The sequence below is a fragment of the Gymnoscopelus braueri genome, assembly GCF_963280865.1.
Source record: "Gymnoscopelus braueri genome assembly, contig: SCAFFOLD_240, whole genome shotgun sequence".
NCBI lineage: Eukaryota > Metazoa > Chordata > Actinopteri > Myctophiformes > Myctophidae > Gymnoscopelus > Gymnoscopelus braueri.
The window spans coordinates 64,145-81,939 of NW_027660952.1; the positions used below are offsets into that span (position 1 = coordinate 64,145).

General features: G+C 41.3%; 1 protein-coding gene across 1 annotated transcript in view; it reads right to left on the reverse strand.

Moving 5' to 3' along the window:
• Nucleotides 1-855: 855 nt before the first annotated feature.
• The window catches only part of LOC308081020 (integrin alpha-3-like), a gene marked incomplete at its 5' end in the record, with an annotated part of 33,456 nt that continues 16,516 nt past the window's right edge, over nucleotides 856-17,795 (reverse strand). The window contains 10 exons of the mRNA XM_080457428.1: nucleotides 856-993; nucleotides 11,523-11,644; nucleotides 13,271-13,396; nucleotides 13,579-13,677; nucleotides 13,891-14,004; nucleotides 14,311-14,445; nucleotides 15,193-15,369; nucleotides 16,679-16,781; nucleotides 17,119-17,196; nucleotides 17,559-17,638. Coding sequence (XP_080313554.1) covers nucleotides 11,534-11,644; nucleotides 13,271-13,396; nucleotides 13,579-13,677; nucleotides 13,891-14,004; nucleotides 14,311-14,445; nucleotides 15,193-15,369; nucleotides 16,679-16,781; nucleotides 17,119-17,196; nucleotides 17,559-17,638 — 1,023 coding nt within the window. The remainder of the gene's footprint in view (nucleotides 994-11,522; nucleotides 11,645-13,270; nucleotides 13,397-13,578; nucleotides 13,678-13,890; nucleotides 14,005-14,310; nucleotides 14,446-15,192; nucleotides 15,370-16,678; nucleotides 16,782-17,118; nucleotides 17,197-17,558; nucleotides 17,639-17,795) is intronic.

Consider the following 17,795-nt stretch of genomic DNA (forward strand, 5'->3'; position numbering starts at 1 on the left):
TAGCATTCAGGAGGTGTAGTTCCAGACTCTATATAACATTCAGGAGGTGTAGTTCCAGACTCTATATAACATTCAGGAGGTGTAGTTCCAGACTCTATATAACATTCAGGAGGTGTAGTTCCAGACTCTATATAACATTCAGGAGGTGTAGTTCTAGACTCTATATAACATTCAGGAGGTGTAGTTCCAGACTCTATATAACATTCAGGAGGTGTAGTTCCAGACTCTATATAACATTCAGGAGGTGTAGTTCCAGACTCTATATAGCATTCAGGAGGTGTAGTTCCAGACTCTATATAACATTCAGGAGGTGTAGTTCCAGACTCTATATAACATTCAGGAGGTGTAGTTCCAGACTATATATAACATTCAGGAGGTGTAGTTCCAGACTCTATATAGCATTCAGGAGGTGTAGTTCTAGACTCTATATAGCATTCAGGAGGTGTAGTTCCAGACTCTATATAACAGGAGGTGTAGTTCCAGACTCTATATAACAGGAGGTGCAGTTCCAGACTCTATATAACAGGAGGTGTAGTTCCAGACTCTATATAACAGGAGGTGTAGTTCCAGACTCTATATAGCATTCAGGAGGTATAGTTCCAGACTCTATATAACAGGAGGTGTAGTTCCAGACTCTATATAACAGGAGGTGCAGTTCCAGACTCTATATAACAGGAGGTGTAGTTCCAGACTCTATATAACAGGAGGTGTAGTTCTAGACTCTACATAACATTCAGGAGGTGTAGTTCCAGACTCTATATAACAGGAGGTGTAGTTCCAGACTCTATATAGCATTCAGAGATTGTGGAATAGTTGTCTGGCTACGCAAGACTAGCAGGTCTCAGACCAGGTGGTGATCCATTTGTTTTGCTTCCGCTTCCTGTTTGTGGAGGAAGTGATGTCGTCCTGGATGAGGAAGCCGTCGGCGGTACAATGATTCTTCCCCGCCACCGTGCCCTGGTGCAAAGCCACGCCCCTCTGGAAGAAACCACACTGACATACGCACACACGCACACGCACACACACACACACACACACACACACACACACACACACACACACACACACACACATTCACTAAACATTCTGTCAGTTTAGTGACGTGATTCAGAAAAAACTAATGTAATTGCGACAATATCATGCTTTGTTATTGTCACTGGAACGTTAATGTCACACTAGTGAACAGAGTAGTGAACAGAGTAGTGAACAGAGTAGTGAACAGAGTAGTGAACACACTAGTGAACAGAGTAGTGAACAGACTAGTGAACAGAGTAGTGAACACACTAGTGAAAAGACTAGAGCAGGTTGTGTGTTGAACTGGAAGGACGGACAGAATGTTGGAAGAAAAATACAAGGCAGTCGGTTAATCAGTCAGCCAGTCCAAGGCACTGGACCAACAGCTAGAGATGGACGGACGGAGCAAGATCATCGTTTAGTGTTTAGGGTTTAGAGTAACCAAAAACCAAACATGTGTCTTAAGCCTGACAAAAATTCGAGGACGTATGTCAAGATTAATTCATCTTCAATAGACTTGACTGCTGTGACGGTGTCTATCATCTTCGTGGAGAACGTGGAGATTCAACACGCGTTGTGATTCCTAGAATCTTAACTAAATGCTTTTAATTTTTTAGAACAAACTGCTAGAATAACAACTAAACGTTCAGTTTTTATGTTCCACATATCTGAACAAACTGCTAGAATAACAACTAAATGTTCAGTTTTTATGTTCCACATATCTGAACAAACTGCTAGAATAACAACTAAACGTTCAGTTTTTATGTTCCACATATCTGGAAAACACATTTAGTTCTTATTGAGATTTATTGTCTTCTTTGATGTAATAAAGCTCTTTAACCACTAGATGTCAGGCTTCACACACATTTGGGATTGGAGTTTGGTAAATAAGGAATTTCCACAAGAATTTGTGATGCAGACAGACAAATAGACAGACAGACAGACAGACAGTCAGTCACAGTGAATCAGTCAGTCAGTCAGTCAGTCAGTCAGTCAGTCACAGTGAATCAGTCAGTCAGTCAGTCAGTCAGTGAATCAGTCAGTCAGTCACTCACAGTGAATCAATCAGTCAGTCAGTCAGTCAGTGAATCAGTCAGTCAGTCAGTGAATCAGTCAGTCAGTCAGTCACTCATAGTGAATCAGTCAGTCAGTCAGTCAGTCAGTCAGTGAATCAGTCAGTCAGTCAGTCAGTCAGTCAGTCAGTCAGTCACAGTGAATCAGTACAAATCAGTCAAATAGAAATCACAAAGCCTTAATAACAGAAATAGTCTATGTAAGTTTAATTAATTGCACAACATGACACCCCTTATTCAAAACAGATGGCGAATGCATTCTTCTCTTTATAGGGCCTACACAGGTAATACCACAAACTACCTGTGAGACCTCTATGAATTGAATCTCAGTCAGCAGTCAGTCAAAGTGAATCAGTCAGTCAGTCAAAGTGAATCAGTCAGTCAGTGAATCAGTCAGTCAGACAGTCAGTCACAGTGAATCAGTCAGTCAGTCAGTCAGTCAGTCAGTCAGTCAGTGAATCAGTCAGTCAGTCAGTCAGTCAGTCAGTCAGTGAATCAGTCAGTCAGTCAGTCTGCCCTGCACAGTCAAATAGAAATCACAAACCTTTAAAACAGAAATAGTCTATGTAGGTTTAATTACACAGTCAGTGGGGCAAACGCAGTCCCCACCAATGTTATTTACGATTCTGTGCCTATCGGTACATAACTCGGACGGCGCTGAGTCGACTAGCAGACCATCGGCCGGTCGCCGCGGGCACTCGCGCCTGGAGGCGCTCGGGCGCGACTCCTCGGCCTCAAGGTCTGCTGAGTCGGCGCGCCTCTGTCATGGTCAACTTTATTTTAAATGGAACTCACAAAGCTTTAATAACATAAATAGTTTATGTAAGTTTAATTAATTGCAAAACATGACACCCCTTATTCAAAACAGATGGCGAATGCACCTTCTCTTTATAGGGCCTACACAGATAGTACCACAAACTACCTGTGAGGCCTCTTTGAATTGAATCTCATAGTCAGCAGTCAGTCAAGCTAGTACCTCTGATTTTGTGAGGGGAGTCATCTAAAGCAAACTTTAGTTATGCACATTTGCAAGCATGGAGGTATATTCATGCTTGCAAAATGTTTATAACATTTCCTAAAAACCTAACCATGTTTATACATATATATAAACAAAGATTCAACACAAAGAATAGACCATACATATGGAACAGAGAAACATGCCTGAACATGAACAGGCCTAAAACAGGCACATGAGTCATCAAAGGGCCCCAGCAGGATGGGCCATCAACAGCACCAACCAATGAGGACAGTGGCCACAGAGAAGCCACACCCACAACAGAAACACATAAATACAGGAAAGAAGACACAGGAATTCATTCTCACCCGGAGAATCGCATCTGATGAAGTACAATAAACAGTACGAAAACGTTTATGCATTTGAGAATGAACCGACGGACCCATGAACAAGGACAGGCCTGGCGGGAAAGAGCCAGACCAGATGGAGAAACCAGGAACAACCACAGACCCAGGAGGGATATGGAACCAAACCAGGTAAGCCAGGTAGGTAGGCACAGACAAACCTACATACACACACCACATGGAGAGAGAAACAATGATTTTCACAAATCAATTAGAGGGATAAACAATTTGATTGTCGCACTACACCATTCACAGAATGTAAACATAGACAAATACCCAGAGAGTATTGCTAGAAAAGAACAAGACCTGATGGATTTTATAAAACCAGCAAAACCAACAGAGAGAACTTTACTGCTACTACAAGGAAGTGCAAAGAATTGGTCTTACACCACTTTGTTAATATTAATAGAACACTTTAACACATTGATTGAAAACACAAAAAAGGACCTATCCCAGTGCTTAACACGGGAATACGACAGGGCCTTCTCCATTGCCACTAAATGGGCAAGAAAAAATCTAGGAAGGCGCCTAACAGAGAAGACACTGGGCTTAGCCCGTGCAGCAGTAATAGAATTATATAGCACAAAAACACACACCACAACACACCCTACACCACAGGTCCCCCGTCCTCCCCCACCCCCATCCTCCCCTCCCTCTTCTCCCTCTACAGGCAACCCAGGCACGGGAGAACCCAGAGAAGACCCAACTGGAGGAATGGGGACCATAGGAGCAACAACACAGGGCCCAGGAGAACTAACACAGGAAGAGTTCCCAGACCTACCTACAACAAGCAACAGAACACCCGAGGAGCCATGGGCACATGTTGGACGGAATGGAAACCAAAGGAAACAGAAGCACCCTAACAGAACCACATATCCTCCAGAGAGAAACACAGAAGAACAACAGAACCCAAGAAACACACCCAAACCACAGAGGGAAAATCCCACCAGGAGGCAAACTACACCACCCAGAGACACACCCCAGAGGACAACCCAGGAGAGGAGGAACAGTGAAGGGAACCAGACAATACCAGAGGGACCTACCGAAGACACTACTACACAGAGGGAGGCCCCAGCACGAGAAGAAACCAACGCGACAGCACCAAGAATACCACGCCACTGGAGAGGCGGAAAAAAGGAAAACAAACAGAAATGGAGATTAGTACCAAACCGAGACATCATCATAATTGGAGACTCCAACCTGTCTCGAATCCCAACAATCACAGATGACAGAGTCCAGATAGAATCCTACTCTGGAATGAACCTGGAATGGGCCGAAACAGTCCTGAGCAAGGCTGAGAAAAATGAGACGGCCACACACCTCATCATCTCGGTGGGAATTAACAACAAGAACCAAAGAACTAGAAAAACAAGCCACACAGCCTTGAAGAAACTCCGCACAACAGCCAAAAAACAATTCCCCTGCGCAGACAGACGCATAGCACTAATCAACTACTCAGAAAGCCTAGGAACTGACCCGAAGAATATTCTGATAAGCCTAAATGAAGAAATAAAGAAAGAGCCCCACCTCCCAAAATTGCCCGCAACCCACTTCAAAACAGGATCAGACAACGTCCACTGGGAAGAAGACACAGCCAAACTGATGCTACAGCACTGGCTCAACTCTTTAAACTAATACGGCCCGACAGCTCAAACCGGCAGGGCCTTATGGAGTCGGATATAATTAATCTGTCTCATTTTTTCCGACCAAACGAACACCAGAAAACACTTTTGGAAAAAGGTTTGTCATTCGTCCCCACCCTGGACATCTACAAACAACAATCACAAAGCTTGAGAATAGATGTGTCAAAATACCATCGCAGACTCAAATTAGCTACACATTTTGGAGTTGGAAACAACACGGAAATTCCGCGCTTCCACCTTCCATCATACTGGGAACCAGACGAGGACAAAATACCGGACAACCTAAAACAATTGATCCAGATGGACAGAGCCACAGTACAAAATGTACCAGGACACCTGAGAGAAAAAAATAACATCACAACAGATCAGGTGAGAGCTCTAAGATCATTAGCTAACAACCAGGACATTGTGATTAAGCCTGCAGACAAAGGGAGCCGTATAGTCATTTTGGACAGACAACAATATGTTTTTGAGGGTTTAAGACAGTTGAATAACTCAAATCACTATGTGGAGTTGGAGGCACCCATTTTTAAACAAACAGCAATAGAAGTTGGGGGTATCATCACCGAATTAAGAAAGAAAAAATGTATAGATCAGAAACAAGAGAAGTACCTACGGGGCGAAAATTCCCCAAGAGCTAGAATTCTCTACCTTTTACCCAAAATCCACAAGGACCCTAGTACATGGACTATTCCTTATGAAATTCCACCTGGTCGCCCAATTGTTTCGGATTGTAACTCAGAAACATATGCCACAGCAGAATTTATTGAATTCTACTTAAACCCACTATCTGTAAAACATCCAAGCTACATTAAGGATACATATGACTTTATTGATAAAATAAAAAACATCGCAGTGCCTCAGGGGGCCATTTTGTTTTCAATAGATGTTGACAGTTTGTACACCAATATAAACACAGTGGCGCAATCAGAGATATCTTTATAAAGTACCCTGACAGGCAAAGACCAGACGCAGAACTATTGAAATTGCTAGAATTAAATTTGACCAAAAACGATTTCACATTTGATGGGAAAACCTTCCTTCAAATCAGTGGAACAGCCATGGGAAAGAAATTTGCACCATCTTATGCCAACATTTATTTGGCTTTGTGGGAAGAAACCGCACTCAAAAAGTGCAGATTCAAACCCACACATTATTTCAGGTTTCTAGATGATATTTTTGGAGTTTTTGAGCACTCCACAGAGGAATTTGAGCTGTTCATCCAAATCCTAAACACACATCATGCCTCAATAACAGTGAAATATGTCACTAACAAAGAACATATTGACTTCCTGGATGTTACAGTCTTCAAAGGAAAAGACTTCAATACCACCGGCAAACTGGATTTAAGGGTATTTTTTAAGGAGACGGATACACATGCATTGCTCCACAAAACATCCTTCCACCCAACCCATTGTTTCGCAGGAATAGTCAAGTCACAGCTCCTACGTTTCAAAAGAATCTGCACACAAGCAGCAGATTTTGAAAAAGCCTACAAGACTCTGTTCACAGCATTAAGGAAACGTGGATATACAAGAACATTTCTCAGGAAAGCATACAACACGTTCCAGGAAGTGAAAGTAAGGAATGAGAAACCCACACTAGCTTTAGTAACCACATTTTCTAGCCAAAGTTTACTGGCAAACAGAGCCATCAAAAGAAATTTTGAAAACAGGGGAGGGGACCTCTTACAGAACTTCAACATAATCTCGGCCTACAGGAGAAACAAAAACTTAAAAGACCACTTGGTCCACAGCAAATTGAAACCATGGAACCAGATAATTAGGACAAGGCCTAACTACTTTAGCCCAAAACAAACTGTTAAAAACAGGACAAACAAAAATATAATTATCCTAAGACAGAACATCACATACAACACCAGAAATTGTGTTTATCTGATTACTTGCCAAGTATGTGGATTACAATATGTAGGAGAGACGAGCAACTCCATAGCAATTAGAATAAGCCAACATAAATATACCATTAATAATGAAAAGGATACCCATTTGTTAATTGTTCAACACTTTATGACACATGGAATTGAGGCTATAAAGGTATGTGGCTTGGAATACAATGACCGCTGGACAATTGGACAGAGAAGATTCCATGAAAAAGAATGGATCACAAGACTTAGCACAAAATATCCAGGTGGTTTAAACTTTTAAACTGCCCAACAGAACTCAAACCCTTCACAAATTCTCACTAAACTAAACAATGGAGTTGATCACCTACATCAAACCACAGAGTTGAGTGGGAGATCTCATTGTTGAGTTAGTGAGAATATTAATGAAGACACATTGATACCAAGAGCCATCAGCAATTGGGCCATCAACAGGGAGCTCATTGTCTTCCAAAATGGAGGTGTGAACAGCAGAACTGTAGATATGCTAACTGGATTCCAAGCTTGTAACCTTATAGCATATAATGTAAACACATCTTTAAATGGAATTAAGAAATAGTGGAAATAATTTTAAATCCGAGGGTATGCTGTTACCATGACTCAGAGAATTGACGCCTCTGCCCTGCACAGTCAAATAGAAATCACAAACCTTTAAAACAGAAATAGTCTATGTAGGTTTAATTACACAGTCAGTGGGGCAAACGCAGTCCCCACCAATGTTATTTACGATTCTGTGCCTATCGGTACATAACTCGGACGGCGCTGAGTCGACTAGCAGACCATCGGCCGGTCGCCGCGGGCACTCGCGCCTGGAGGCGCTCGGGCGCGACTCCTCGGCCTCAAGGTCTGCTGAGTCGGCGCGCCTCTGTCATGGTCAACTTTATTTTAAATGGAACTCACAAAGCTTTAATGACATAAATAGTTTATGTAAGTTTAATTAATTGCAAAACATGACACCCCTTATTCAAAACAGATGGCGAATGCACCTTCTCTTTATAGGGCCTACACAGATAGTACCACAAACTACCTGTGAGGCCTCTTTGAATTGAATCTCATAGTCAGCAGTCAGTCAGTCAGTCAGTCAGTCAGTCAGTCAGTCACAGTGAATCAGTCAGTCAGTCAGTCAAAGTGAATCAGTCAGTCAGTGAATCAGTCAGTCAGTCAGTCACAGTGAATCAGTCAGTCAGTCAGTCAGTCAGTCAGTCAGTGAATCAGTCAGTCAGTCAGTCAGTGAATCAGTCAGTCAGTCAGTCAAAAACAACATCACAACAGATCAGGTGAGAGCTCTAAGATCATTAGCTAACAACCAGGACATTGTGATTAAGCCTGCAGACAAAGGGAGTCGTATAGTCATTTTGGACAGACAACAATATGTTTTTGAGGGTTTAAGACAGTTGAATAACTCAAATCACTATGTGGAATTGGAGGCACCCATTTTTGAACAAACAGCAATAGAAGTTGGGGAAATCATCACCGAATTAAGAGAGAAAAAGTTTATAGACCAAAAACAAGAGAAATACCTACGGGGCGAAAATTCCCCAAGAGCTAGAATTCTCTATCTTTTACCCAAAATCCACAAGGACCCGAGTACCTGGACTATTCCTTATGAAATTCCACCTGCTCGCCCAATCGTCTCGGATTGTAACTCAGAAACATATGCCACAGCAGAATTTATTGAATTCTACTTAAACCCACTATCTGTAAAACATCCAAGCTATATTAAAGGTATCATGACATTCATTTTCACTTTTTTTATTTTCAATGTTTTATTTGGGGTTTTATGACTTCAATTACACCCAAAAAACCTGAACTTAGAACATTCAGTGGATTTTCTGTGGTCTGGGGTTTTCTGAATAATTAGGCTGAAAAGTAATCTGAGCTTGGCCCTTCGACAGTGAGGTCACAGTCGATTAATCCCGCCCACTCTCCTCCTCGCCCCTCCCCTCCCCTATCCTTTCCTTTGGGGGGGGCGGAGCAGAGGCGATGATTGACAGGCAAAATCCCTCACCAGCGACACCCGCAGGCAAAGATTTCTTTTTTCATTGCAGTTGAAAAGGCTTTAGAAATGTGAGAGAAAAACACCTGCCATTGATCACTGGAATGGAATTTTCACTTAAAACTTTTTGTACACTTTTGAAGGACCAGGACAAAGACTTTGAATGTGGTGTAAAAGTGAATGTCATTAAACCTTTAAGGATACATATGACTTTATTGACAAAATAAAAAACATCACAGTGCCTCAGGGTGCATTTTTGTTTTCAATAGATGTTGACAGTTTGTACACCAATATAAACACAGTAGCGGGGCTGAAGGCAATCAGAGATATCTTTAAAAAGTATCCTGACAGACAAAGACCAGACGCAGAACTATTGAAATTGCTAGAATTAAATTTGACCAAAAACGATTTCACATTTGATGGGAGAACCTTCCTTCAGATCAGTGGAACAGCCATGGGAAAGAAATTTGCACCATCTTATGCAAACATTTATTTGGCATTGTGGGAAGAAACAGCACTCAAAAAGTGCAGATTCAAACCCACACATTATTTTAGGTTTCTAGATGATGTTTTTGGAGTATTTGAGCACTCCACAGAGGAATTTGAGCAGTTCATACAAGTCTTAAACACACATCATGCCTCAATAACAGTGAAATATGTCACTAACAAAGAACAAATTGACTTCTTGGATGTTACGGTCTTCAAATGGAAAGACTTCAATACCACCGGCAAACTGGATTTAAGGGTATTTTTTAAGGAGACTGATACACATGCATTGCTCCACAAAACTTCCTTCCATCCAACCCATTGTTTCGCAGGAATAGTCAAGTCACAACTCCTACGTTTCAAGAGAATCTGCACACAAGCAGCAGATTTTGAAAATGCCTACAAGACTCTGTTCACAGCATTAAGGAAACGTGGATATACAAGAACATTTCTCAGGAAAGCATACAACACGTTCCAGGAAGTGAAGGTAAGGAATGAGAAACCCACACTAGCATTAGTAACCACATTTTCTAGCCAAAGTTTATTGGCAAACAGAGCCATCAAAATAAATTTTGAAAACAGGGGAGCGGACCTCTTACAGGACTTTAACATAATTTCGGCCTACAGGAAAAACAAAAACCTAAAAGACTACTTGGTCCATAGCAAATTGAAACCATGGAACCAGATAGCCAGGACAAGGCCTAACTACTTTAGCCCGAAACAAACTGTTAAAAACAGGACAAACAAAAATATAATTAGCCTAAGACAGAACATCACATCACAACACCAGAAATTGTGTTTATCTGATTACTTGCCAAGTGTGTGGATTACAGTATGTAGGAGAGACGAGCAACTCCATAGCAAATAGAATAAGCCAACATAGATATACCATTAATAATGAAAAAGATACCCATTTATTAATTGTTCAACACTTTATGACACATGGAATTGATGCTATAAAGGTATGCGGTCTGGAATACAATGACCGCTGGACAATTGGACAGAGAAGATTCCATGAAAAAGAATGGATTGCAAGACTTAGCACAAAATATCCAGGGGGTTTAAACTTTTAAACTGCCCAACAGAACTGAAACTCTTCACACATTCTCACTAACCTAAACAATGGAGTTGATCACCTACATCAAACCACAGAGTTGAGTGGGAGATCTCATTGTTGAGTTAGTGAGAATATTAATGAAGACACATCGACACCAAGAGCCATCAGCAATTGGGCCATCAACAGGGAGCTAATTGTCTTCCAAAATGGAGGTGTGAACATCAGAACTGTTGATATGCTAACTGGGTTCCAAGCCTGTAACTTTTTAGCATCTATCCCTTAGTTATAAAATATAGTGTAAACACATCTTTAAATGGAAATAAGAAATAGTGGAAATAGTTTTAAATCCGAGGGTATGCGGTTACCCTAACTCAGAGATTAGACGCCTCTGCCCTGCACAGTCAAATAGAAATCACAAACCCTTAAAAACAGAAATAGTCTATGTAAGTTTAATTACGCAGTCAGTGGGGCAAACGCAGTCCCCACCAATATTATTTACGATTCTGTGCCTATCGGTACATAACTCGGACGGCGCTTAGTCGACTAGCAGACCATCGGCCGGTCGTCGTGGGCACTCGCGACTGGAGGCGCTCGGGCGCGACTCCTTGGCCTCAAGGTCTGCTGAGTCGGCGCGCCTCCGTCATGGTCCAAAACTATACTTTATTTTAAATAGAAATCACAAAGCCTTAATAACAGAAATAGTCTATGTAAGTTTAATTAATTGCAAAACATGACACCCCTTATTCAAAACAGATGGTGAATGCATCTTCTCTTTATAGGGCCTACACAGGTAATACCACAAACTACCTGCGAGACCTCTATGAATTGAATCTCACAGTCAGCAGTCAGTCAGTCAGTCACAGTGAATCAGTCAGTCACTCACAGTGAATCAGTCAGTCAGTCGCAGTGAATCAATCAGTCAGTCAGTCAGTCAGTCAGTCAGTCAGTCAGTCAGTCAGTCAGTCAGTCAGTGAATCAGTCATTCAGTCCTTACAGAAGACAGCCTCAGTGCTCATTGGTCAGCCGGTCAGCCTGGGAGGGCTGGCTCTTCATCCTGGCTCTGTGGACCTGGGCCTCAAACAGCTCTCTGGTGCTGGCTCTCCTGAAGAACCCACACTGAACAACCAGGAAATAAGACTAAAAACTACACTGAACAACCAGGAAATAAGACTAAAAACTACACTGAACAACCAGGAAATAAGACTATAAACTACACTGAACAACCAGGAAATAAGACTAAAAACTACACTGAACAACCAGGAAATAAGACTAAAAACTACACTGAACAACCAGGAAATAAGACTAAAAACTACACTGAACAACCAGGAAATAAGACTATAAACTACACTGAACAACCAGGAAATAAGACTAAAAACTACACTGAACAACCAGGAAATAATGCTCAAATCTATCCTACAAATGGTCTCCTAAGTGGGCGCCGGTGTCTGACGGCCAATCTTACGAACGTCCAATGATTCTGTTTACTGGTGTTATAGATCTATGTTTACTGGTGTTATAGATCTATGTTTACTGGTGCTATAGATCTATGTTTACTGGTGTTATAGATCTATGTTTACTGGTGTTATAGATCTATGTTTACTGGTGTTATAGATCTATGTTTACTGGTGTTATAGATCTATATTTACTGGTGCTATAGATCTATGTTTACTGGTGTTATAGATCTATGTTTACTGGTGTTATAGATCTATGTTTACTGGTGTTATAGATCTATGTTTACTGGTGTTATAGATCTATATTTACTGGTGCTATAGATCTATGTTTACTGGTGTTATAGATCTATGTTTACTGGTGCTAGATCCCGCGAGAGTGTGTTGCTGGGACAGAGAAATGTTGATAATAAAGTCGAAGAAACAGTGTGGGATCGCTAAGACTGTTGCTGGTATTGAGTATTGATAGTGTTATAGTAGGGTCATAATACAATGACATCAGTATTATCACGTCACTGGAATGGCATTATGCATTATGACATCACTAAATGGGATTTCTCCATTGAAATGACCCAATAATAATAATAATAAATAGTGAAGATAACATTAGTGTGATCGCTAAAGCGATCCCACAATAATAAATGCTTCAGAAACTGTGTTGACGTTCACTCTTAGAATGGAGAATAGACTCCAACCTGCTTCCTGTCTCCTAAAAAGGCGTGTCTACCTACGTCACACAGATACAGGAAGTAAACCTGAGATGGTGACTCTTGCTATTTTCCTCTTGGCTAAAATCCACACTGAACAACCAGGAAGTAAGACTATAAACTACACTGAACAACCAGGAAGTAAGACTATAAACTACACTGAACAACCAGGAAGTAAGACTATAAACTACACTGAACAACCAGGAAGTAAGACTATAAACTACACTGAACAACCAGGAAGTAAGACTATAAACTACACTGAACAACCAGGAAGTAAGACTATAAACTACACTGAACAACCAGGAAGTAAGACTATAAACTACACTGAACAACCAGGAAGTAAGACTATAAACTACACTGAACAACCAGGAAGTAAGACTATAAACTACACTGAACAACCAGGAAGTAAGGCTCAAAACTACTTGACTGTTTTATTTTGTTGTATTTTTTAAAATCTTTTGTGTGTGTGTGTGTGTGTGTGTGTGTGTGTGTGTGTGTGTGTGTGTGTGTGTGTGTGTGTGTGTGTGTGTGTGTGTGTGTGTGTGTGTGTGTGTGTGTGTGTGTGTGTGTGTGTGTGTGTGCTGTACCTTCCACAGCAGCCACCAGAGGGCAGCCAGCAGCAGAACTCCACACAGGACGGACAGCAGGTAGATCCACAGGGGGGCGCTGTTCTCCATCACACCTCCACCCTCTGGCTCCAACAGTACACTGAACTGAAACAATACAATATAACAATAGAAATGATAACAATACACTGAACTACAGTAACATGTCATTTAATCTAATTGATTGATTGATTAATCATAATTTCATATTTCCATTGTTGTCTGTTTGTCTGACAGACAGACAGACAGACAGACAGACAGACAGACAGACAGACAGACAGACAGGTTACCTGTGTTGTAATAGTGTCCATCTTGATGGCAGGTTTGTGTGTGACCAGTTTAAGAGACGCCTGTCCTCCTACTGTTACCTTCCATGACTCAGCATAATCCTACACACACACACACACACACACACACACACACACACACACACACACACACACACACACACACACACACACACACACACACACACACACACACACACACACACTTAGACATAAGGTAGGTCCACATAGCAGCAGGCAGACAGACAGACAGACAGGCAGACAGGCAGACAGACAGACAGACAGACAGACAGACAGACAGACAGACAGACAGACCTCTATCAGAGTAGCGTTCCAGAGCCGTGCGCTGACAGACAGGCTCGCTGTGTTCTTCATGTTGATCAGAGGACAGATGAACTTCACACACCTCACCATGCCCTGTACACAGTCCTACACACACATATATACCATTATGTACACACACACACACACACACACACACACACACACACACACACACACACACACACACACACCCACCCCCACACACACACACACACACACACACACACACACACACACACACACACACACACACACACACACACACACACACACACACACCCGCATACACAATAAGACATACAGACATACGTGTGTGTGTGTGTGTGTGTGTGTGTGTGTGTGTGTGTGTGTGTGTGTGTGTGTGTGTGTGTGTGTGTGTGTGTGTGTGTGTGTGTGTGTGTGTGTGTGTACCAGTGTGTGCGTGCTCTTGGGCGCTCCCTGCAGGCTGATGGAAGACTGGGTTTTCCTTTTCTCTCTCCTTTCCTCCTCCATGCTTCTTCTGACCCTGCCCGGCCCCTCCCCCTCTGGCCCCTCCCCCTCTGACAACTGAAGAGAAAAATAAATGCATTGATGAATTACATGACAGTATAAACAGTGTTACTTTAAGGGGGGGGGGGGGGGTATTACTTCAATTGCACCCAAAAAAACTGAACTTTGAACATTCTGTGCACTTTCTGTGGTCTGGGGTTTTCTGAATAATTAGGCTAAAAGAAGTGCTGGGATTGGCCCCTGGACTTTGATGTCCCTTAATCCCACCCCCTCTCCTCCCTGCCCCTCCCCTCCCCTATCATTTCTTTGGGGGGGGAAGGGGGGGGCGGAGCAGAGGCGATGATTGACAGGCAAAATCCCTCAACAGCGACACCTGCAGGCAAAGATTATTTTTTTTCATCGCAGTTGAAAAGGCTTTAGAAATCAGAGAGAAAAAAAACGGCTCACTGGAGTGGATCTTTCAGTTAAAACATTTGAATACACGTTTGAAAGACCATGATGAAGACTTTTAACGTTTTGTAAAACTGAATGTCATGAAACCTTTAAACTCAGTCAATCCAGAAATAACATACCACTGAATTCAGTGATTGACCAATCAGAATCAAGCATTCAACCAAGCCATGTAATAAAACGTGTTACCGTACTGGGAAAAAGTAACTAGTTACATTTCTAGTTACCAAAGAACGTAGTTTTGTTACAGTAACGTGTTACTTTGTAACGTTATCTGTAATAAACATTTATATGTGTTATTAATTAACATTTATTAATATAAAAAGCATGACTCTACGAGGTTGCCATGGTTACCACGAGGTTCAGAGGGTTGATGATGTCACCGGGCGGAACGCAGCGTGGCTCGGAGGTCCCGTTCAATCGGATTTCTGTCAGGTACAGCAGCCACTTCCCATTGGACGCCTCCCACGGCCAATCAAATTCCACCTCCAGGTAGCCCAGGTCGCCCAGCGGCTTCCCCAATATCTCCACCTGACAGGAAACACAAGCCATCAACTTCCTGTTTATCAGGAAACACAAGCCATCAACTTCCTGTTTGTCAGGAAACACAAGCCATCAACTTCCTGTTTATCAGGAAACACAAACCATCTACTTCCTGTTTATCAGGAAACACAAACCATCTACTTCCTGTTTATCAGGAAACACAAGCCATCAACTTCCTGTTTATCAGGAAACACAAGCCATCAACTTCTTGTTTATCAGGAAACACAAACCATCTACTTCCTGTTTATCAGGAAACACAAGCCATCAACTTCTTGTTTATCAGGAAACACAAGCCATCAACTTCCTGTTTATCAGGAAACACAAGCCATCAACTTCCTGTTTATCAGGAAACACAAGCCATCAACTTCTTGTTTATCAGGAAACACAAGCCATCAACTTCCTGTTTATCAGGAAACACAAACCATCTACTTCTTGTTTATCAGGAAACACAAGCCATCAACTTCCTGTTTATCAGGAAACACAAGCCATCAACTTCCTGTTTATCAGGAAACACAAACCATCAACTTCCTGTTTATCAGGAAACACAAGCCATCAACTTCTTCTTTATCAGGAAACACAAGCCATCAACTTCTTGTTTATCAGGAAACACAAACCATCAACTTCTTGTTTATCAGGAAACACAAACCATCTACTTCTTGTTTATCAGGAAACACAAACCATCTACTTCTTGTTTATCAGGAAACACAAGCCATCAACTTCTTGTTTATCAGGAAACACAAACCATCAACTTCTTGTTTATCAGGAAACAAAAACCATCTACTTCCTGTTTATCAGGAAACACAAGCCATCAACTTCCTGTTTATCAGGAAACACAAGCCATCAACTTCTTGTTTATCAGGAAACACAAACCATCTACTTCTTATTTATCAGGAAACACAAACCATCGACTTCCTGTTTATCAGGAAACAACATATTTAAAGGTACAGTAACATATTTACACATAATAATTCAACCTCGTCCAGCAGAGTGCCCACATCGCTGGCCATGTATTTAAAGGTACAGTAACATATTTAAAGGTGCAGTAACATATTTACACATAATAATTCAACCTCAAAGGTGAAGTCCAGCAGAGTGCCCACATCGCTGGCCATGTATTTAAAGGTACTGTAACATATTTAAAGGGACAGTAACATATTTAAAGGTGAGGTGACATATTTAAAGGTGAACCTTAAAGGTGAAGTCCAGCAGGGGGCCCACTTCGCTGGTGATGTATTTAAAGGTACAGTGACTCTTTAAAGGTACAGTAACATGTTTAAAGGTGATGTAATAACTGAACCTTAAAGGTGAAGTCCAGCAGAGTGCCCACATCGCTGGTCGTCTTCATAGACGACTCCCCGGTCACATGACCTCCAAAATGGGCGTGGCCTGGCTGCTTGATTCTAACAGCACAAAAAAAGGTAATTAATCAATCAGCAACTCCCGTGACCCTAACCCTGCATGAACTAACGCTATGCTTCATTAAACAAGATACTTACAGGATGAAGACAGGTTGAAGGGAATATATATATATATATATATATATATATATGTATATATATATATATATATATATATATATATATATATATATGTATATATATGTATATATATGTATATATATATATGTATATATATATATGTATATATATATATATATATATATATATATATATATATATATATATATATATATATATATATATATACTGTATATATATTATACTATATTATACTTACAGGGTGAAGACAGGTTGAAGGGAATATTCCACCAACATGAACAGAGATAATGGAGAGAGATCTGACTGCTCGCTGAGACTGAAAATACATTCATATCAAACATATTAATGTATGTATTAATGTATACATTCATATCATTATCAATATTAAACATACAGAACACATGAATACATTAATATTGTGTGTGTGTGTGTGTGTGTGTGTGTGTGTGTGTGTGTGTGTGTGTGTGTGTGTGTGTGTGTGTGTGTGTGTGTGTGTGTGTGTGTGTGTGTGTGTGTGTGTGTGTGTGTGTGTGTGTGTTACGTTGACAGTGTGAGCAGTGTGTGTGTGTGTGTGTGTGTGTGTGTGTGTGTGTGTGTGTGTGTGTGTGTGTGTGTGTGTGTGTGTGTGTGTGTGTGTGTGTGTGTGTGTGTGTGTGTGTGTGTGTGTGTGTGTGTTACGTTGACAGTGTGAGCAGGGTGTGAATCTCTCTGGTGTTCAGACTGATCTCTGACACCTCAAAGATGATTGACAGCACCACCTGAGGACAGACAGACAGACAGACAGACAGACAGACACACAGCTTCATAAAGAACAGAACTAATGACAATCATGAAGTCTGACAATGTAACTAAAGAAAACAATACACTAACACATAGACAATAGATAATAGTAGACAATATAGTCTGTTAAATAGA